Source organism: Labrus bergylta, chromosome 18 (assembly GCF_963930695.1).
Source record: "Labrus bergylta chromosome 18, fLabBer1.1, whole genome shotgun sequence".
NCBI classification, from domain to species: domain Eukaryota; kingdom Metazoa; phylum Chordata; class Actinopteri; order Labriformes; family Labridae; genus Labrus; species Labrus bergylta.
Window position 1 is genome coordinate 19,923,362 of NC_089212.1, and position 16,366 is coordinate 19,939,727.

Here is a 16,366-nt window from a genome sequence, read left to right on the forward strand (position 1 = left end):
CATCACTCCTAGTTTCTTACTTGTGCAGCGTGGCCACAGCCTCTCTGGTCTTGATCTGGTCCAGGCCGAAGGTGAGGGCAAAGCGTCGGGCGAGCTCTTTGATGCCGCTGACGTGGGACGACGTTCGGTCCAGGTTGGGTCCCTGGTCCTGCAGCAGCTCGTTGAACAGCTGCAACACACATGAAGAAAAAGTGTCTTTCAGTATGCACACAATAGCACAACATGTGTATGTTACCTGAATCCATATTTGAATCCATCTCTCACCTGCTGCAGACTGAGGATGAGAGTCTTGGCGCAGAGGATTTTGTCCGTCTGTCTGGTTTTACTCAGAGTTTCCTTGATGATGTCGCCGTAATCGTTATAATACTGAGAAAAGAGAACAAAGCAGTTTAAAGTTGGAAGGTTACACAGTGCACCTCCCACTTCATATCGCCTTAAAGGTTGAATAGTCACCTTCATGTAGTGTTTGAAGATGTCGGCAGCAGCCGGCATGTCTACGATGTCGTAGATGATGAGTTTGCAGAAAGCTGCGAGCAGGTTTCTCCTTTTGTGAAGAGCTTCGATCTTGTTGGCCTCGTCCTCCTCATCTCCCTCTACTCGATGAGGGAAAACAACAAGTTAAGTCAATTTTTAAAATCAAGTCAAGGTGACTTTTTCACAATCATCAAGTAAATCATGTGATGATCTGAATCCAAAATGAGCCAACCATTACCCATGCTCTGACTCTCGTCATCCTGGTCTATGAAGACGTGGTCCAGGACGAAGTTGAGCAGCTCGTTCTGCAGGGTGCTGTCCGGGTTAAAGACCAGAGGCTGGAGGCCCTCCCGCCCGCCCGATGTCAGCTGGTGACTGAAGATCATCAGCAGGTCGCAGAGAAGCATGAACGCCTAAACAAGAGGCCGACATAGGAGTGAAGGTTGCATGAGGAGACGACACAAAAGACTGAAAACATTACAAAAACAGTCTTTTCATAGTTTGAGGAAACAAATATCACTGTAATGAAAGCTTTTTCTCAGAAACAACTGATATCACCTCCTCATAATATAATATATTAGGCAGTGTGACTCGGAGGAAAGTATGCAGCTTTCCTCACATTTTTGGAGAATTCCCGTCCTGGAAAGATTCACTTGGATCTTTGTATTTCATAATTAAACTTTCTACACACTCCAGGACTACAGAGCATCTCCAGAAATGTCAAACACAATGATGAAAGAGTGTAGTTTCTAATAAAGACTCTGTTTCTAGTGATTTGAGCTGCTTGTTATCCTCGTTTAAACACATTGCTGCAAGTTTTTTTTACACAAATTGACACAAAGTCTTATACTGACAGTGAACGTGTGAGCAGGTTGTCATCCAGTGTGTGTCATTACCTGTTCTTTGACTGGTGTGTTGACGTTGGACAGGCACTGCTGGCACACAGCAAGGAAAGACTTCACCACTCTCCTGAGAGCCACCAGGTCGTCCTGCATCCAAATACACACACACACACAAAGACACACCATTAGTCAAGTGTTACAAATCATGAACGATTGAACAGACATCAATTCAAAATGGCATTAACAGTCAGGATTCAATATCTGGCCCTGACTCACTGACTCTCTATTTTCATTTTCATTTATCATCAGCTGACTCCACTGAGGCAGAAGAACTGATCCATTTGAGTTGATGCCGGTCGCTCAGAGAGCACAGTGGCACACAGTAGACTGGGACATTTCTCCCATATTTATCCCCTTTTGTTGTAATCTTGTCTTCTATGTGTTGTTATGTGAAGCACTGTGATTTTTATAAGATGCAGTACAAATAAACTGACTTTGCAAGCAAATAATTAATACAAAAGAGTAGAAAATAATTGTCATGTTCGAGTTGATTGACTTAAAAAGAGCATCACTCGACTTTAATTTCCTGCTGTATATGATGGGAGCCCCAGTCGTGAATCACAGGTTAAACTCTTTAAGAGGTTTGGCCTTCAGTTCACCACAAGCTAACAGCTTTGGGCTCTAATGCCTCTGCACACTGTTTAAGAGGTGAATGAGATAGATTGGGAGCAAGCCCTCCGAGTAGAGGCTCAGCATCCTGTCCGATAATGAGATTGATCTTTACACCTGAACTAAACCTCTGCAGAAATACAGATAAGCTCCCGTCCCTCTCGGCCATGGCTGCTCAAACACAGCAGTCTTAACCTGTGAGCCTGTGATGAAGAAGAAAACCTGTGATGTGTGTGAGTGATGTGTGTGGTGAGTGCAGCACCTTGCTGGGGGCCCCCTCCGTGATTTTGACCAGCTGCCACAGGATGGAGTAGTGGGAGCACTGCAGCGCCTGCACGGCAATCTGCTCCGGCATGGAGCCCTGCTCGATGCCCGCCTTCAGCAGCCGGTAACAGTTGCCAAATAAATCCCACCGCGTCAAGTCGTGGGCACTGAAGCGAGAGAGGAGAGGAAACACAGGAGATTTCACAGCTCAGTTAAGACATCAAGTGGAAGTTGTAAACAGAAGCCCTTTTCAGACTGCCAGTTCACCCTCGCAACCCTGACGTCATGCTTTCAATATGAGTGTCACAGAGGCAGAGGGTCGAAGAGATCCCAGCTCTGTGCTGCCATCAGAGGTAGAAACAGAGGTGTTTCAGGGAGAGAGAATCGCATTGTGCTGTGTGTGTGTGTGCAGGTGAGTGTATGTGTGTGTGTGTGTATGTGGAGCTCCTGTGTTTCTTTACACATCTTGCTTCTGCAACGCTGTAAACGTCAATGTGAAACAGACTGGCACACCAATATAATGCTGTTGGGGAATCAATATGAAAGTACAGAGATGTAAAGAAGACCTGAATCTTAAAAAATACTTTTTGTGTCAGTTTTACTTTCAAGCTCATGTGAGAGAACTTTCGATTTGTGTCCATTTTGGCGCCTCCTGTAGACAAAGCAGGACAATTCATCTCTTTTCTGTTCTTGTAATGTACATTTAGAAGTAGTATTTTCTGACTGTTAAGAAACTGTTATCCTTTTTCAAAAAAATATGTGAGAGGTGACAAGAAACTTTCAATGGATTCTCGTTCCTCATGTCCCTGGCTGTAGTCCTGAGAATTTTCAGCAGATTTTACGGTAGAATTTTTGAAATAACTTAAGTTGAATTCTGCTCAAATTGCATAGAGACACTTATATTTTAGACATTTAGACTTCTGCATGTCTAACCTGCAAATCTCGATGAATGATTGGTGTGGATACATTTAAAAATGCTGTTTAAGCAGATGGCTGTTAATGGGCTTGTCTAACAACTATTCCTGCAGCAGAGTTAAAAAGTTTATCAAATTACTTAATTTAAATGACTAATCTGCTCTCTAATGATCTCTAATGCTTTTGTAGATCATAAAGAGGCATCAGTATTAATTTGAGCCTGCTTCATTACAAGCTAAAAACTCTTCAGAGGAGCTTTAGTCAGTCGTTAGTCAGAGGGGGAGAACTTTTATTACACATCGGTTATTATTTAATGATCTTTTCTGATTCAAGCTAAGCTACTAATTAAGAAGAAAAAGAAAAAAAGTTAGGAAACAAAGCTAATCCAGAAATAAAATATTTGTTATTCCCAGCTGAAATGAAGAAATAAATGGAGCCTTACTTGTGGAAGGCTGTGAGTCTCTTGAGAGTAGATAAAACATTGTAGATGTCGTCATCGTCAGCCTCTTCAGCCTGTGGGGGGGAAAAAAAAAAACACGTTAGCACACACAAAGACTGCACTCATGTTATTTGATGTTTAGTGTAGAGAGTGACAGAGTTTTGGTGTAGTAAGCTCCACAGCTGTTTTTTTTTTAAATCTTGTACGCCTGCAACTGAGCAAATCAAGACTTTTTTTTTTTGCACTGATCTGCACTGATTTCAAAATAAATTTCAAAGATCTTGAAGGGAATTCTGCCAAAACTTGAATGTGACAGTAAAGGAAACAGGCAGGACAAATGATGAGACGTGAAGTGTGCTTCCCTCTAACAGCTGACAGGCTTCAATGTCTGCAACTGAACCTGCTCCCACCTTCAAACTACATATTTCTTCATCTTTTACATATCTTCTAGCGGAGCTTCAAACACAATCTCCAAGACGAGCTCCCCTTGTCGTTTTTACAGATACTTTGTCCCCCTGTCTCTTTTAATTCAATCCTGTCATACCTCCTGCAGCAGCTCCTCCACTGAGTGTGTGAAGCGGTCCGTCATCTCGTCGATGAGCTGTGAGCGGGCGATGTCCACGCGGTTCATGATGGTGTACTCCTCCGAGCAGAGGATGCTGTATGTCTTACTGCAGGCCTCCAGCACGTCCATCTCTATGTGCTTCTCCACCACCAGCCGCATCTGCTTCAGCAAGGCGTCCAGGTGCTTCTCCATGCGGCCGGCGCTGTACACGTCCAGGTCAAAGAACTGAGGGATCTGCAGCAGGTTGGCTACCTTCTCTGAGTCTGCCTGGTACTGTGGACGAAGCAAACATAAGACGTGACATGCAGGAAAGACTCATGAATAAACATCTGATGGTCTGTTTCTGTTTCCCTCTCAGTATAAAAATCAATCACATTTTAACTATTTAGCCAGAACACTTGTCCAGATTGGTGTTGACGTTCACTAGCACTCCTCATAACTACATAAATAACAACATGATTGATTATTTTTCAAACAAACTGATCAGTCTTTAAGCCCACTCATTCATCAGGGTCTCTGGTCTCTCTGCTGCGAGCTTCAGGCTGGCTCTCATGAAGGTCTTACCTTGGACAGAAGCATGGGCAGAGCCATGATGAAGTGCTCTGTGAGTTTGTTCTTATCGTCTATCTGAGTCTTCCTCTCCTTTGCTGTGAGCACCTGCATGAGCCAACACAAAGCTGTAGGTCAAATGTGTGTGTGTGTGTTTGATAAAGGCTGGAAAAGGAGGATGAAACTGTTCAACTGTTTCCTCTCTGTTCCACCCTGAAAGTTATTCATGTGTAGAAACAATTCTCTCTTTGCTGGTTTCTAGATTAACAAAGTTAAATGCAGCTTTGGTAAAAGTTCCATGAATTAATACAGAAAATAAATAAGCAAACAAAAGGCTTTATGTGGTATATGTTTGGGGGAAAAAAAAGTAGAGATGGGATCCGATCTTGTATCGGTATCGGGTCCGATATTGACGTGATTTACGTATTGGATATCGTATTGGATAGGGTTTGAATGGAGCTCATCACGCAAGCTCTTCACCTACCCGTTTGCCCGTGCCTCTACCAACAGGCGGATGTGCCTCTGCTGCCTGTCGGATGGTGCAGACTGTCAGCTCTATCAGAGCACTCTCCTGTCTGTCTGACAACACTGCAGAGACGTTCAGGAGGAGACCGAGCAAAGGAGAGAGAGAGAGAGAGAGAGACAAACGGGGAGACAAAGGGGAGAGTCAGGTTGTCAGTGAGTTTCAGACACAGACGGATTAAAAGAGAAACAGAGAGCGTTTCAAAGAAAAGGATTTCATTGCATCATCCAGCTGCAACGTTGTGAAGAAGTTTTTTTAAAAATCAGACGTTCTTGCACGTACCCTCCTCTCCCTGAACAGGCTCCTCCAGCAGAAGTTCAGTCATACACTCCCAGTCCTTCAGCAGCTCCTGAGAGCTCTCCCACAGAGAGTCCACCAGGTAGGCTGCATGCTCATGGAGCTACATATACACACAGAAAGAGAGAGAGAGAGAGTGATTACAAAAGAGAAAGACAGAGAGAAAAACTATACAGCTGAAAACATAACAAACTATTTTTATCTCCCTCAGTAGCAGAATTGAGACATCGTACCCACCACACATAAAATACCAGTATACTAAAAAACCTCTTAAAGGATAAAGTTCATTTGTAAAGACGGATTACAGATAATATGTCATCGAGTGTGCATCATGTGAAATAGAAGTTTCTTTGTGCGTGTGTTACCTCGCTCTCCAGAAAGAACAGCACCAGCATGCGGATGAGATTCCCGTTGGGACTGCTCCTCCCCCTGCGCTTCGCCAGAGCTTCCTCTGCCTGTGGGTCATGACGACTGAACAACCTGACAGACAGAGAGGCAGGGAGGTGAGGAGGAAGAGGAGGGGGAGAGATTTAGTGGCAGAGGAGAGAGAGAGGAATGTTAAAAAGAGGAAAAGACAGCACTTGCGCTTGGACACAGTATAGATTGCGCAGTGTGAGTGCACCCTTTGAAGAGGTCTCAGGATTGACTCACTTTCTGTGCAGGAATTCTCCAGCAGCGACGGCCACTGGTCTGTGGGCCGAGTAAACCAGATGGTACACATTCTCACAGTCCTCATTGGACAATGCGTCTTCACTGCCCCTGTAAACGTCATCACATTCAGAAAAAACACAAATTAATCTGAATAAAATTGCCCCGACAAACATCAATAGATGTCCATTGAAGAAATGTTCTGATTTTATGAATGATCCTAGAAGACAGCAGTGAATTGATGGTAAAAGACATTAAAGTTACTCACTGCAGGATGAGTGTGACCAGTCTGATAGCTTCCACAGCCACATCATACTCCTTATCCAGTGTCATAGATACTATACGATCCTGTCATTAACAGATTTAAGTGAACAGGGGAAAAAATATTAAAATAGACAGAAACCAGAGAAACATTGAAATAAAGCATCAAAGCATGGTTCCTGTTTGTTTTTCATTCGGTTGTTACCTTGAAGCGGTTTGTAAAAAGCTCCAACTTGGGGAACAGTTCTCGGTTTGTGTACAGGTTCTGCAGAGCCTTCAGGCACTTCAGACGCACCTCTCCTTGCTGAAGAAAAAAGGAAAGGAAAAGAGGAACAGAGTATGTTAAAGCAGACAGCACACCCTGGTGGGAAGTCATATATGTATTTGTTGTTACTAGGAGCTTACCCTGTCGTGTAGCGTCCAACCGACATACTTCAGGTAACTGTCATTAAGAAAAGCATCGCTGTACATCTTCATCCACACTCCGATCTCCTCGATACAGATGGCTCGGATTTCGGCGATTGCATCCCTAAAAGAAAAACAACACAAGCTCCAATATCATCAAGTATGACAAAAACTCTTTTACAGACTGAGCTACTGTCGCCCCCTTAGCCATGTTGGACTGATAACCAACATTAACTATGTTTCTGAGAGTGGCAGAAGGCTGCTGTTTTTTTTTTGTTTTTAAATCAGAACAACAAACTCAAGTAACATTAGCTTCTAAAAGTTTAGCAAAAAGAAATAGTCACAGCAACATTCCAACATTTTTAGTGTACCTGTATCGATGCACGAAGATTCCCTTGAAGATGGAGTTCATCATGTTCTCGATTTCATCCTGGTTTTCCTGAAGCTGCGATGGGAAAATCACCAAGTTTTAAGGTAAGACATATTTACTAATTCAAGCAAGCTGAACAGTGATACTCATCACCGCAAAGTGAGGCCAGCTGCACAGAGGAGAGCGCCCTGAGGACTGCATCTTCCTCTGAGTCCAACTAGACTAGAAACAGTGCGTCAAAACGTTAGTCCTTTGAACCGAAACACATTTCCCTTCAGTGATTCATGCGCTCCAGCACTTTATAAGGTCCTTCTCTGAGAACACTGACCTCCATTTCAGGTTTCTGAGGTTTCTTCTACTTTGTTAGTATTTCGGAGATCCCTCAGTGCGATCTCCTCTGTGCAGCTCGCCTCACTTTGCAACCATGAGTACACACTTTAACAGTATTTATATTTTTATCACCATTATGAGTAACATTTGAGGAGCGGCTGAAACACAAGAGTTTCCTTCAACACTGTTAAAGTATCTTGATGGCCAGTTTTCAGCTACACACAATTGTGTAACATTTATAATATTCATAAAAGCTGCTGCTGCACCATTAAAAGTGATGATTGGTTCATAAAATATTTCAAATATAATGTATCATTTTATTATAAGTTGAGCAAATATTTTCGCCCCTTGTGTTCTGTGTTTCAAGTTTTTAAGGTTGTTGCTAAACGTCAAACTGGTCACCAACCTCCTTCCTCTTCTGTAGCAGCAGCTCCAGCTTCTCGTTGGCTCGTTTGCCGGCTATCTTGTTCCTCTCGGCCTCGTACTGTCTCTGCGTGTTGTCCTGGTGAATGCTCAAGTTCAGAGCCACGTTGACCAGCGCCGTCATCAGCTTCATCGCTGTTCAGAGATTTAAAAAAGAAAAAGAAAAAAGAAGAGCACAATCAAGGTCAAGTAACTGAAATGCTGCAGACACAAATCGCCCCTTTTGAAAAACCCCGTGCACAAGTCTAGATAATCATCTCCACCATCATCAGTCCTCATTATCATCCCTGCATCCTTCTTTTAAACCACAACATGAAAGCATTTGTTTACTATAATTACCTTGACATTTAAAGGACGTTACACCGCCCACACTGTCACCCTTCTACAACAGGCTGCACAAGGAAGTACAAGTAAGCTTGTACTGAAAGAACTGCTGCGGTCTTCACAAAGCTGCCGCCATTACCTGCTAACGTGGAGGTGTGTCTGAAGGCTCGCACTTGAGAGTCGGAGAGCCCCGTGAGGAGGGAGATCACCGTGTCCATCATGTACTCGTCGTAGATGATGCTGTACTGACACTGGCGGATTAGGACGCTGATGAACTCGCAGAAGTTGTAGCGGAACTTTTTCCACATGGGCCCGGGCATGGTGAGAGGATAATCCCCGCTGTCCTGTTCACAAAAGCAAAGTCATCAGAGACACTTTTTTTTTTTTTTTAAATGATCAGGTTACGAGCTGTTTTTGAGGAGAATTAAAAAAAAAAAAAAGTTTCTGAATCTTGGAAAGAATCTCCCCATTTACGTTAGCAAAAGAATTAGTTAAGGAAAATATCAGCCCTCTTCTGCTCAGTCAGCGGGAACACTCTGCGACCCGTAACCTCTTAGATCGCAAGTGATGTTTCAGATTTGTTCTTTCAGACCACATGATTGTATGCTGGTAAACAGAGTTGTCATATCGGTAACGCAGATGTGTGCAAAAGAGATCTCATCAGTTGAAATGCTTTTATGCACATGTTAGTCTCTCGTGAAACATTAGGTTCTTCTCAGAAACAAATCCGGAGTTTGTCTGAGACACATGTCAACAGTTATGTGTTTCCACTGTATTTAGATCACTATCACACATTTTAAAAGCACATGCTCTTTCATTTTTCTAACGTTTGATGTGAATCAAATTGCATCCAACGACTAATTCCTTCCATTTACTTTGTGTTTAGCTCTTGTTGTAATTAAGCTGTGAACCAAGACTTAAGCGTATAAAAGCCATTTGAAATCTTTGTTATCCTGTTCAGGATCTTTCCTGATTTAACTGGAACTCCAACACCCAGCACACAGCTTCCATAAAGATATGTATATATTGCTAGTAACTACAGCACTGCTTGGATTCATTACGTGACAACTTGACAACAGCTGACAAGAATTACCTCGTCAAACTCCTCGGTCATCTTGCGGATGATCTCTGCGTTCTGCATGTTCCTGAACATCTCGATCCTTACGGTGCCTGATTACGGAAGAAAAAAGACAGGACAGTTGTTCAAGCTGTTTCACACAGAGCCGCAGATTTCATTCACTAACATTCAGTAGTTTCTCTCGTCTCACCTTTGCAGCCTGAGCACTGGATGAAAAAGTTGATGAGGTCGAGCAGGGCCAAGTCTCTGTCCTGTTTGTACGACTCGATCCACTCATCCACCACAGACTAAAGACAATCAAAGAGAAAGACAGAACAGGATTTGAGTGAACGACATTCATATTTGAGAAGCTTAATAACTGAGCATTAACATTTCAAAATAACAAAAAATAATCGACCCACCTGCATGGCACTTTTTCCCAGTTTGACAACTTCAAACAGAGTGACAGGATCTCCTCCGTCTCCATTATGTTGAGCCACGCCGTTCGCTTTCCCTCGCCCTCTTGCTACACCTGTAGCCTTTTCCACCGGTGTCTTCCGAGGCTTCTTATTGGCTGACTGCGGGGGAAGAAATTTGAATTACAAAGGGAAAGAAACTAAGAACCCAAACCACTCATAATCACAGAAGACAGAAAAAAAAAATACACATTCACGACACCGACATAAAACGAAGCAGAGGGACATTTTGCTTATAAGAAACAATAAAGAAACACAGTCCCTTACCTGGGCTTGTTTTCCGGGCCTCCCCCTCTTCTTCTTGCCTTTAACTTCGGGATCTTCCAGCTCACTTATGCTCATACTCAGGCCCACTGCGTCTGTCGCCCCCGACTCATTAGATGAGTCCCTGAGAAAGGAAAAGCACAAAACACATGTGATTTAGAGGCTTTAAAACATCCTCAAAGCAAATCAAAGGACAAATACTGTTCTTCAGGAAAGTTACAACAACCCAGATGAGTAGTTTTTGTCAAAGTTTAAACACGGACTCCCTCGCTTGTGTTTGGAAGCTTTGGCAGAAAAAATGTTTGACTTTCACAAGTGGTTTTATAGAAGTTTGAAGAAGAGCCACAGAGGGGCAGTCAGTAACACCCACAGCTTATAGCGGACTTGCATTTAGAAGAAGAACAAATATATTTAGTGCAATGATGTTCCACTCACTGTAGGACGGGGAGCTCTGAGGTGATCATCCTGGTCAGCGTGGGTGGCGGTTCGAGTGTTTAACTTTGTCCGAGTGTGTCTTCAGGTTCAAAGATGTAGGTACGAGATCAGATCAGTTGAGGGGGAAAAGAGTTGAGGAAAGGGCAGGGAGGAGAGGCTCCAGGACGGACGGACGGACTGCGCTCAACTTGCTGGCACTTAACTCTCTTCACCTCCTGGAAGAAAAACACCAAGAGGAAATGATCACTACGGGATGCATTTAGAAACAAATCCAACCAGTGATGAATGTTAAAGAAGCAAGCGCACTGTAGCAGCTGCATCTTCTTCAGAACTGAAGTGTATATGCACATCAACAGGGACATGCTTTAGATCTCAAAGAGGAGCTGTCGGTGTGTAATGAAGTAATGCCATCGAATCCATGATGCTCTATCAAATAAACACTGTGACTAATAGTGTTTGTAACATGAGTAAAAACCCAGACAGTTTTCTGGTTTGTGTGCAAAGTGTCACAGTCGTTAAATGTCACCAAAGCAAAGAGAGACAGTTCAATCTTTAACTCTGCTCCATCAGGACATGTAGGGGAAAGTGTGGAAAGGAGGACACCAACTGGACACTTTGAGAACTACAACAGCAAAATATTGTGGGGGTGAATTGGAAGGATTTGTATACAGGAGTGATTTTATTCAGGTTGTGTGCAAAAAGTCCCAAAAAAGTAAAATGTACTGAAGTGTATTAACTTAACAAACGTATAAAATTAATATTCAATTAAAAAAAACTTAAATTGTATCATTGCACTTTTTCAAACTTATTAAAAGTAAAACTATTCTGCGATGGGGATGACTTAAAATTATTAAGGCACTGGTTAAAAAAAAAAAAAAAACACACGTGAGCCAAAGCTGGAGATTATTTTGTTTTTCTTGCAGGAATCCTCTTCTAAAACATTTTTTTCTAAATCAAAGTTTCAAGAAATGATGCAACACAGTGAAACAATCCCAAAAATGCCTAGCAACCAGAGCTGAGAGTGAGAGTAATTTCTCATTCAAGTGAGTGACAGCTAACTTAATTACACCATTAGTTACTGACCTGTTCATATGCTAATGAGAGCAAAGGGCAGAGGAGGGGTGATACCACTCTTTGCCACAAGGGGCAGTATGATCCACAAAGTCCTCTCCTCCCTGTCTATCTCCAAACTGCTTAATTGAGTTTTAACAGGAGGGCAGTGGGCTCGGAAAAAATCATTTAGCATTCATTTAACTCCCAGCTCAGTTCTGGTCCACTTCTGTTCTTATACAAAGTATTTTAAAGGCCTATTTTCCCCAGAGTGTGTGTGAGTCTATTCGTGTGTGTTTGAAAGTAGGTCTGGGCAACAGTAGGGGGCAGGCTAAGAGAGTGTGTATTTAAATACAGTCTTCCACACAGTGTTTGTACTGAGGAATAGCATGGGCAGGAGAGCTCACTGTTTCACCACATTGAGCTGCACACACACACATACACACACGTCTGGCTCCGTGTTCACACACAGTCAGGCTGAGCAAACAGCGAGCCTGTTAGAACGAGACTTCAGGTGAGAACAGGATTAAAATCATTCAAATGTCAACCTGCATGGTGTCTCAAAGGATGCAATAGAAATCTGTCTTTTTCACATTTCTGGGCCCCAAAACTTCAAAAGGCAGAGCCCCGCAGAGACACAGTTAATAGCTGGGGTTTGACCTGCTTTCATGCACATGAGCTCCTGATCGATTTGGCAACGTGATATTCCTGCAGCACCGATGTCAAACCTACAAAAAATAAAACACAAGCTCTGCTGACATGGCTGCACATATAAATGGGGAGGGAAATAATCCAGGCGGACTGTGGAGCAGCATTTTGACTACATGGACAGACGAGGCAGAAATGATGAGTTGCATGATGCTGCATGCAATTTCTGCAGACGGATCTTATGCATCAGCATTGGAAGGATATGTAATATTACATAAATAATGTAATGAGCCAACTTTTCTGTTAGTCACTGAAGTTTGGCATGGGATTCATGAAACATGCAAAACTATTGTGGGAAAATAAAGTAAATGTAACTTGTGTTTGGAAATATAATCAGCGAAGCAGAAACAGATGGCTACAGAGACGCTTTCTCTCCTTTTCAGATCTAAATCGATTTAATACTTTAATCCTTTTGAAATAAACTTCCCACGAGGGATTGTTCGCTTAATCCTATTTAAATTGACCTCAGAATAAAAAACATCCCAGCTCAAGCTTTGTTCACTTTATTCTTTACCCTTTTTTTTGGCAACTTAAAATTAAGGCTCTGGTCTGTTCTGTTGTGTGTTTGGCAGTTCTGTGACATGCTGTTCAACAAGCATTTCTGCACATTTCCTTTAAAAAATCCCATCATTTGTATGCTTTTATAAACTAGCCATTTAAATTGGATTGATTTGGAGGTTGAAAGTATTCAAAGACACTGGAAGAAATATCACAAACAGAAAAACAGCAAACGTCGGCTCTTGCAAACCTTTGCTTTTGCATCTTATTTGGGTCATTTAAGAGAAGAATGAACAACCAGACTTCATTTATCAATGAAAACTTTTAAAAACATAAAACAACCATTAACCTTTTATTCAATGCAACAAAAAAAATGCATATACAGCATAAAAACACTGCATTAAGCAATTCAAATGCAACTTTTAACACTCTGCAATAGCACTGATTTAGAGAGCAGATATTCCACCTGCACACACAAAAGTCATATCCCTGCAGAAAGTCATCTAACAACTGCAATGGAGAGAACAGTTTTTCTGCACATAGTACACACAGGTGGCCCAGGTGAGACTCTCTCTCCTCATCCTGACTGTGACCAGGGGCACAAAAACTGCAACAAAACAAACAGAGACCTAGCAGAGGAAACTAATGCGGAGACAAAACGCCTGAGGGTCTGACCTGAGATGGAGAATGACCAACATGCTGGTGTTAAAGAATTTACACTTCATCTCTTTGCTCTTTTTTTTTTTTTGTGGATAAATCCCTCTGAAAACACTGCACAGCGTCCTGAAAGCCATCATTTACTTTAGTGGGAAATAATCAGGAAGACCTTGAAGACAGTGCAATTGTGCACTCCTGAAAATGTCAAGGTTGGGAGGGTCGTATTCAGAGTATCACCTAACGAGTGAAAGCTTGTTAAAAAAAAAAAGGTATAAAGCAGCTTTATTATATGCACACATCTCCAAACGGTTACGCCCCGACTGGAGGACATCATCAACCCTTCCCGGCTCATTCACAGTGACTTCATGAATGTTACCTGCTGCTTCACACATCTGCTCAGCCCGACTTTATGTGTGGCGGGCAGCAGTGCCAGCATTCCTGTATAGACCACAGTAATGTGGTAAGGGCCGCGACATGTGGACCAGCTATGTGTTTGAAAAACTGTAAAGTAAGCTTTATGTGATGTCCTGACCCTGCTGTGTAAATCTGAGCCAGGTTATTGAACCTGTAATGCACATCTGTTTTTTTTATATAGTCTATTTGTATACGATGCTGCAAAAAGACCGCATGTTGACTCCTGAATTATGCATACTGTAAAAATACTGACAATGTAAGCACATTTTTGTTGCACAAGAAGACTATTTACATTTTGTCTTCGTTGCTGAAGTGTTGTTTCATGTATGCTAAGCTGCAACAGAGGGGCGGCTTTCTTTTTGCTTCGAGCTGCACATGCGTGTAAACATGTTTGTGTTTACACATACCGCTCACCCCAAAAATAGTCGTCAGATGTCCAGGAGATTAATGCATGTGTAAAAACAGAATACCTGTTGACAATCAGCAGCAAAACGTCACAAACTATTAACAACAAACTGTCCCAAATGTCGACACCTCAGAGGTTTAAAGTCACAGCCCTGCAGCTTCACAAGACTGACTGTTATGTAATATGTCTTCCCCTAACTCTCCCCCCTCCCAGCTGGGGGAAATCCCTTCCGCTCTTCACCTCCACCTCCCTCTATCATCCCTCTGTACATCACAAACTGTTAAATCTCAGCTGTTTGCTCTCATACACACCCCCCCCCCATCATGCCTCTGCTGCGTCCCACTTTCATCATCAGATTATCTTTCTCTGGAGAGACACAAGCCAACTCCATTTGAATCATCCTTGTCTAGCTTCTTTTTTTTCCTTCCTCAGTTGTCCTGAGCTGCAGAAACGGAAACGGGCGTGTGTGTGTGTGTGTGTGTGTCTATGAGTGTGTGAAAACTGGGAGGATGCCTGACCCAGTATTATTGACCAACAACTAAATAATCCTTCATGCACTTTGGCTTTCCTCATTTCCTCAACACATCGGCACTTTCTCTGGCCTTCTCACACACACACACACACACACACACACACACACACACACACACACACACACACACACACACACACACACACACACACACACACACACACACACACACACACACACACACACACACACACACACACACACACACACACACACACACACACACACACACAGTAAAAGCCTCTTCAGGAGTCTATGAATAATTTGCAGTGAGTCTCCTGAACTGTTCTTCAGTTTTTTTTTCGCGGACACGATAAAAGCTGCCAACACACTTCACACCTCTGTTGCCTTTTCTCACTTTAAAAGCAAACAAAGACTTCCATTAAACAAATTTTAAAAGAATATCATTCGACGGTTAGCGCAGAATAATGAATTATGAATGGAAAGCCAATTTCGCAGCATAGTTTTTAGTTGCTCCGCGACAGCATTAACTAGACCTGCGACAGATGCATAGGAGCACAAACTGAGCTGTCTTATCAGATCTGACTCATTATGCTGCTTTAGGGCCTGCACAATAAGAGACAAATAAGCCATGTGCAATAACACTGTTCAATATGGAGATAATAATTTGAAGTGTGATAAAGAATTAAAGAGTTAGAGCTTAACAGTGACCGCCCACTTTCTCGATGGCTCTGATACTGGAAGTAAATATCCCCGTTCAAATCCTCCTTTGACGTTTCACCAAGAGATTGAAGCATGGAACCAAGAAAACCAGCTGCCCCATTAAAACATTTGATTTGGCGCAAAAATGACATAAAAAAAAAAAATTGAGAAAAAGGCAAAGGGACAACACTGTGTGCATGTTTGTCTTCTGGAGTCAAGGAACTACCCTTCCCACAATCCATAGCGAATTATACTGCTTCTTCTTAAATCGTTGTCATAGTATTTATACAAGTGTTGCACTATGTTTGTAGTTTTTAATATATAAATAACATTGATTGTGGCATAACATTAAATAAATACGTTACTGGTACATTTTTGTGTTAGATAAATTAAATAGCCTGTTAGCAAAACAATCTTTTCGCACATAGCGCAGAGGGGTGGGAAAAATTTGCTATGGTAACCGCGAGCGCCACCGATCAGAGACATTGCTGTGACACTTTAAGATCGTGGGTAGTGTAGTTTTTTCCCCCCTGAACCATGAATAAACCATATTTTTCTTAAACGAGGTTGATATCAACTTGTGTCCCCAACAGGAACATATACCATCGTTTCACACTCAGGCAGCTCGTGGTCAGTCTACCCCGGATGGTTATGACATTGTGGCTAATAATCAAATCTGCTATGGAGCAAGTGAATGGGATTTTATTTCTTCTGGAACCACACAGTTGAGCCTTGTTATTTGAAAGTCAGACTTTTTTTTGTCTATCTGCTGTCTTGCCAACCTGTCCCTGCAACATGTCCCTACCGATTTAAAGAGAAATCCAAAAAGGAGGCTTTCTTTCACCCATTTATTGGCACCAACTAATCTGAGTGTAGCTGATAACTACAACTTTAAACTGTGCCAATTC

The 16,366-nt window shown here is 42.4% G+C and overlaps 1 protein-coding gene across 2 annotated transcripts in view; it reads right to left on the bottom strand.

The window, feature by feature from the left end:
• Window positions 1–16,366, bottom strand: part of stag1a (STAG1 cohesin complex component a) — a 46,588-nt gene that overhangs the window by 4,559 nt on the left and 25,663 nt on the right. Inside the window, exons 2-25 of one of the 2 annotated variants that reach the window (XM_020638710.3) lie at window positions 10,531–10,745; window positions 10,099–10,219; window positions 9,778–9,933; window positions 9,567–9,663; window positions 9,392–9,468; window positions 8,438–8,642; window positions 7,958–8,109; window positions 7,223–7,296; window positions 6,852–6,975; window positions 6,652–6,750; window positions 6,454–6,533; window positions 6,189–6,296; window positions 5,903–6,017; window positions 5,523–5,640; window positions 5,202–5,305; window positions 4,733–4,825; window positions 4,148–4,441; window positions 3,607–3,677; window positions 2,248–2,416; window positions 1,371–1,463; window positions 713–887; window positions 454–593; window positions 265–366; window positions 21–169 (exon numbers count right to left, since the gene is read on the bottom strand). In XM_020638710.3, coding sequence (XP_020494366.2) covers window positions 21–169; window positions 265–366; window positions 454–593; window positions 713–887; window positions 1,371–1,463; window positions 2,248–2,416; window positions 3,607–3,677; window positions 4,148–4,441; window positions 4,733–4,825; window positions 5,202–5,305; window positions 5,523–5,640; window positions 5,903–6,017; window positions 6,189–6,296; window positions 6,454–6,533; window positions 6,652–6,750; window positions 6,852–6,975; window positions 7,223–7,296; window positions 7,958–8,109; window positions 8,438–8,642; window positions 9,392–9,468; window positions 9,567–9,663; window positions 9,778–9,933; window positions 10,099–10,219; window positions 10,531–10,559 — 2,945 coding nt within the window. In that variant the 5' untranslated portion in view covers window positions 10,560–10,745. Of the gene's footprint in view, window positions 1–20; window positions 170–264; window positions 367–453; window positions 597–712; window positions 888–1,370; window positions 1,464–2,247; window positions 2,417–3,606; window positions 3,678–4,147; window positions 4,442–4,732; window positions 4,826–5,201; window positions 5,306–5,522; window positions 5,641–5,902; window positions 6,018–6,188; window positions 6,297–6,453; window positions 6,534–6,651; window positions 6,751–6,851; window positions 6,976–7,222; window positions 7,297–7,957; window positions 8,110–8,437; window positions 8,643–9,391; window positions 9,469–9,566; window positions 9,664–9,777; window positions 9,934–10,098; window positions 10,220–10,530; window positions 10,746–16,366 lie in introns of both variants that reach the window. The other variant, XM_065966196.1, reaches the window with a different exon arrangement.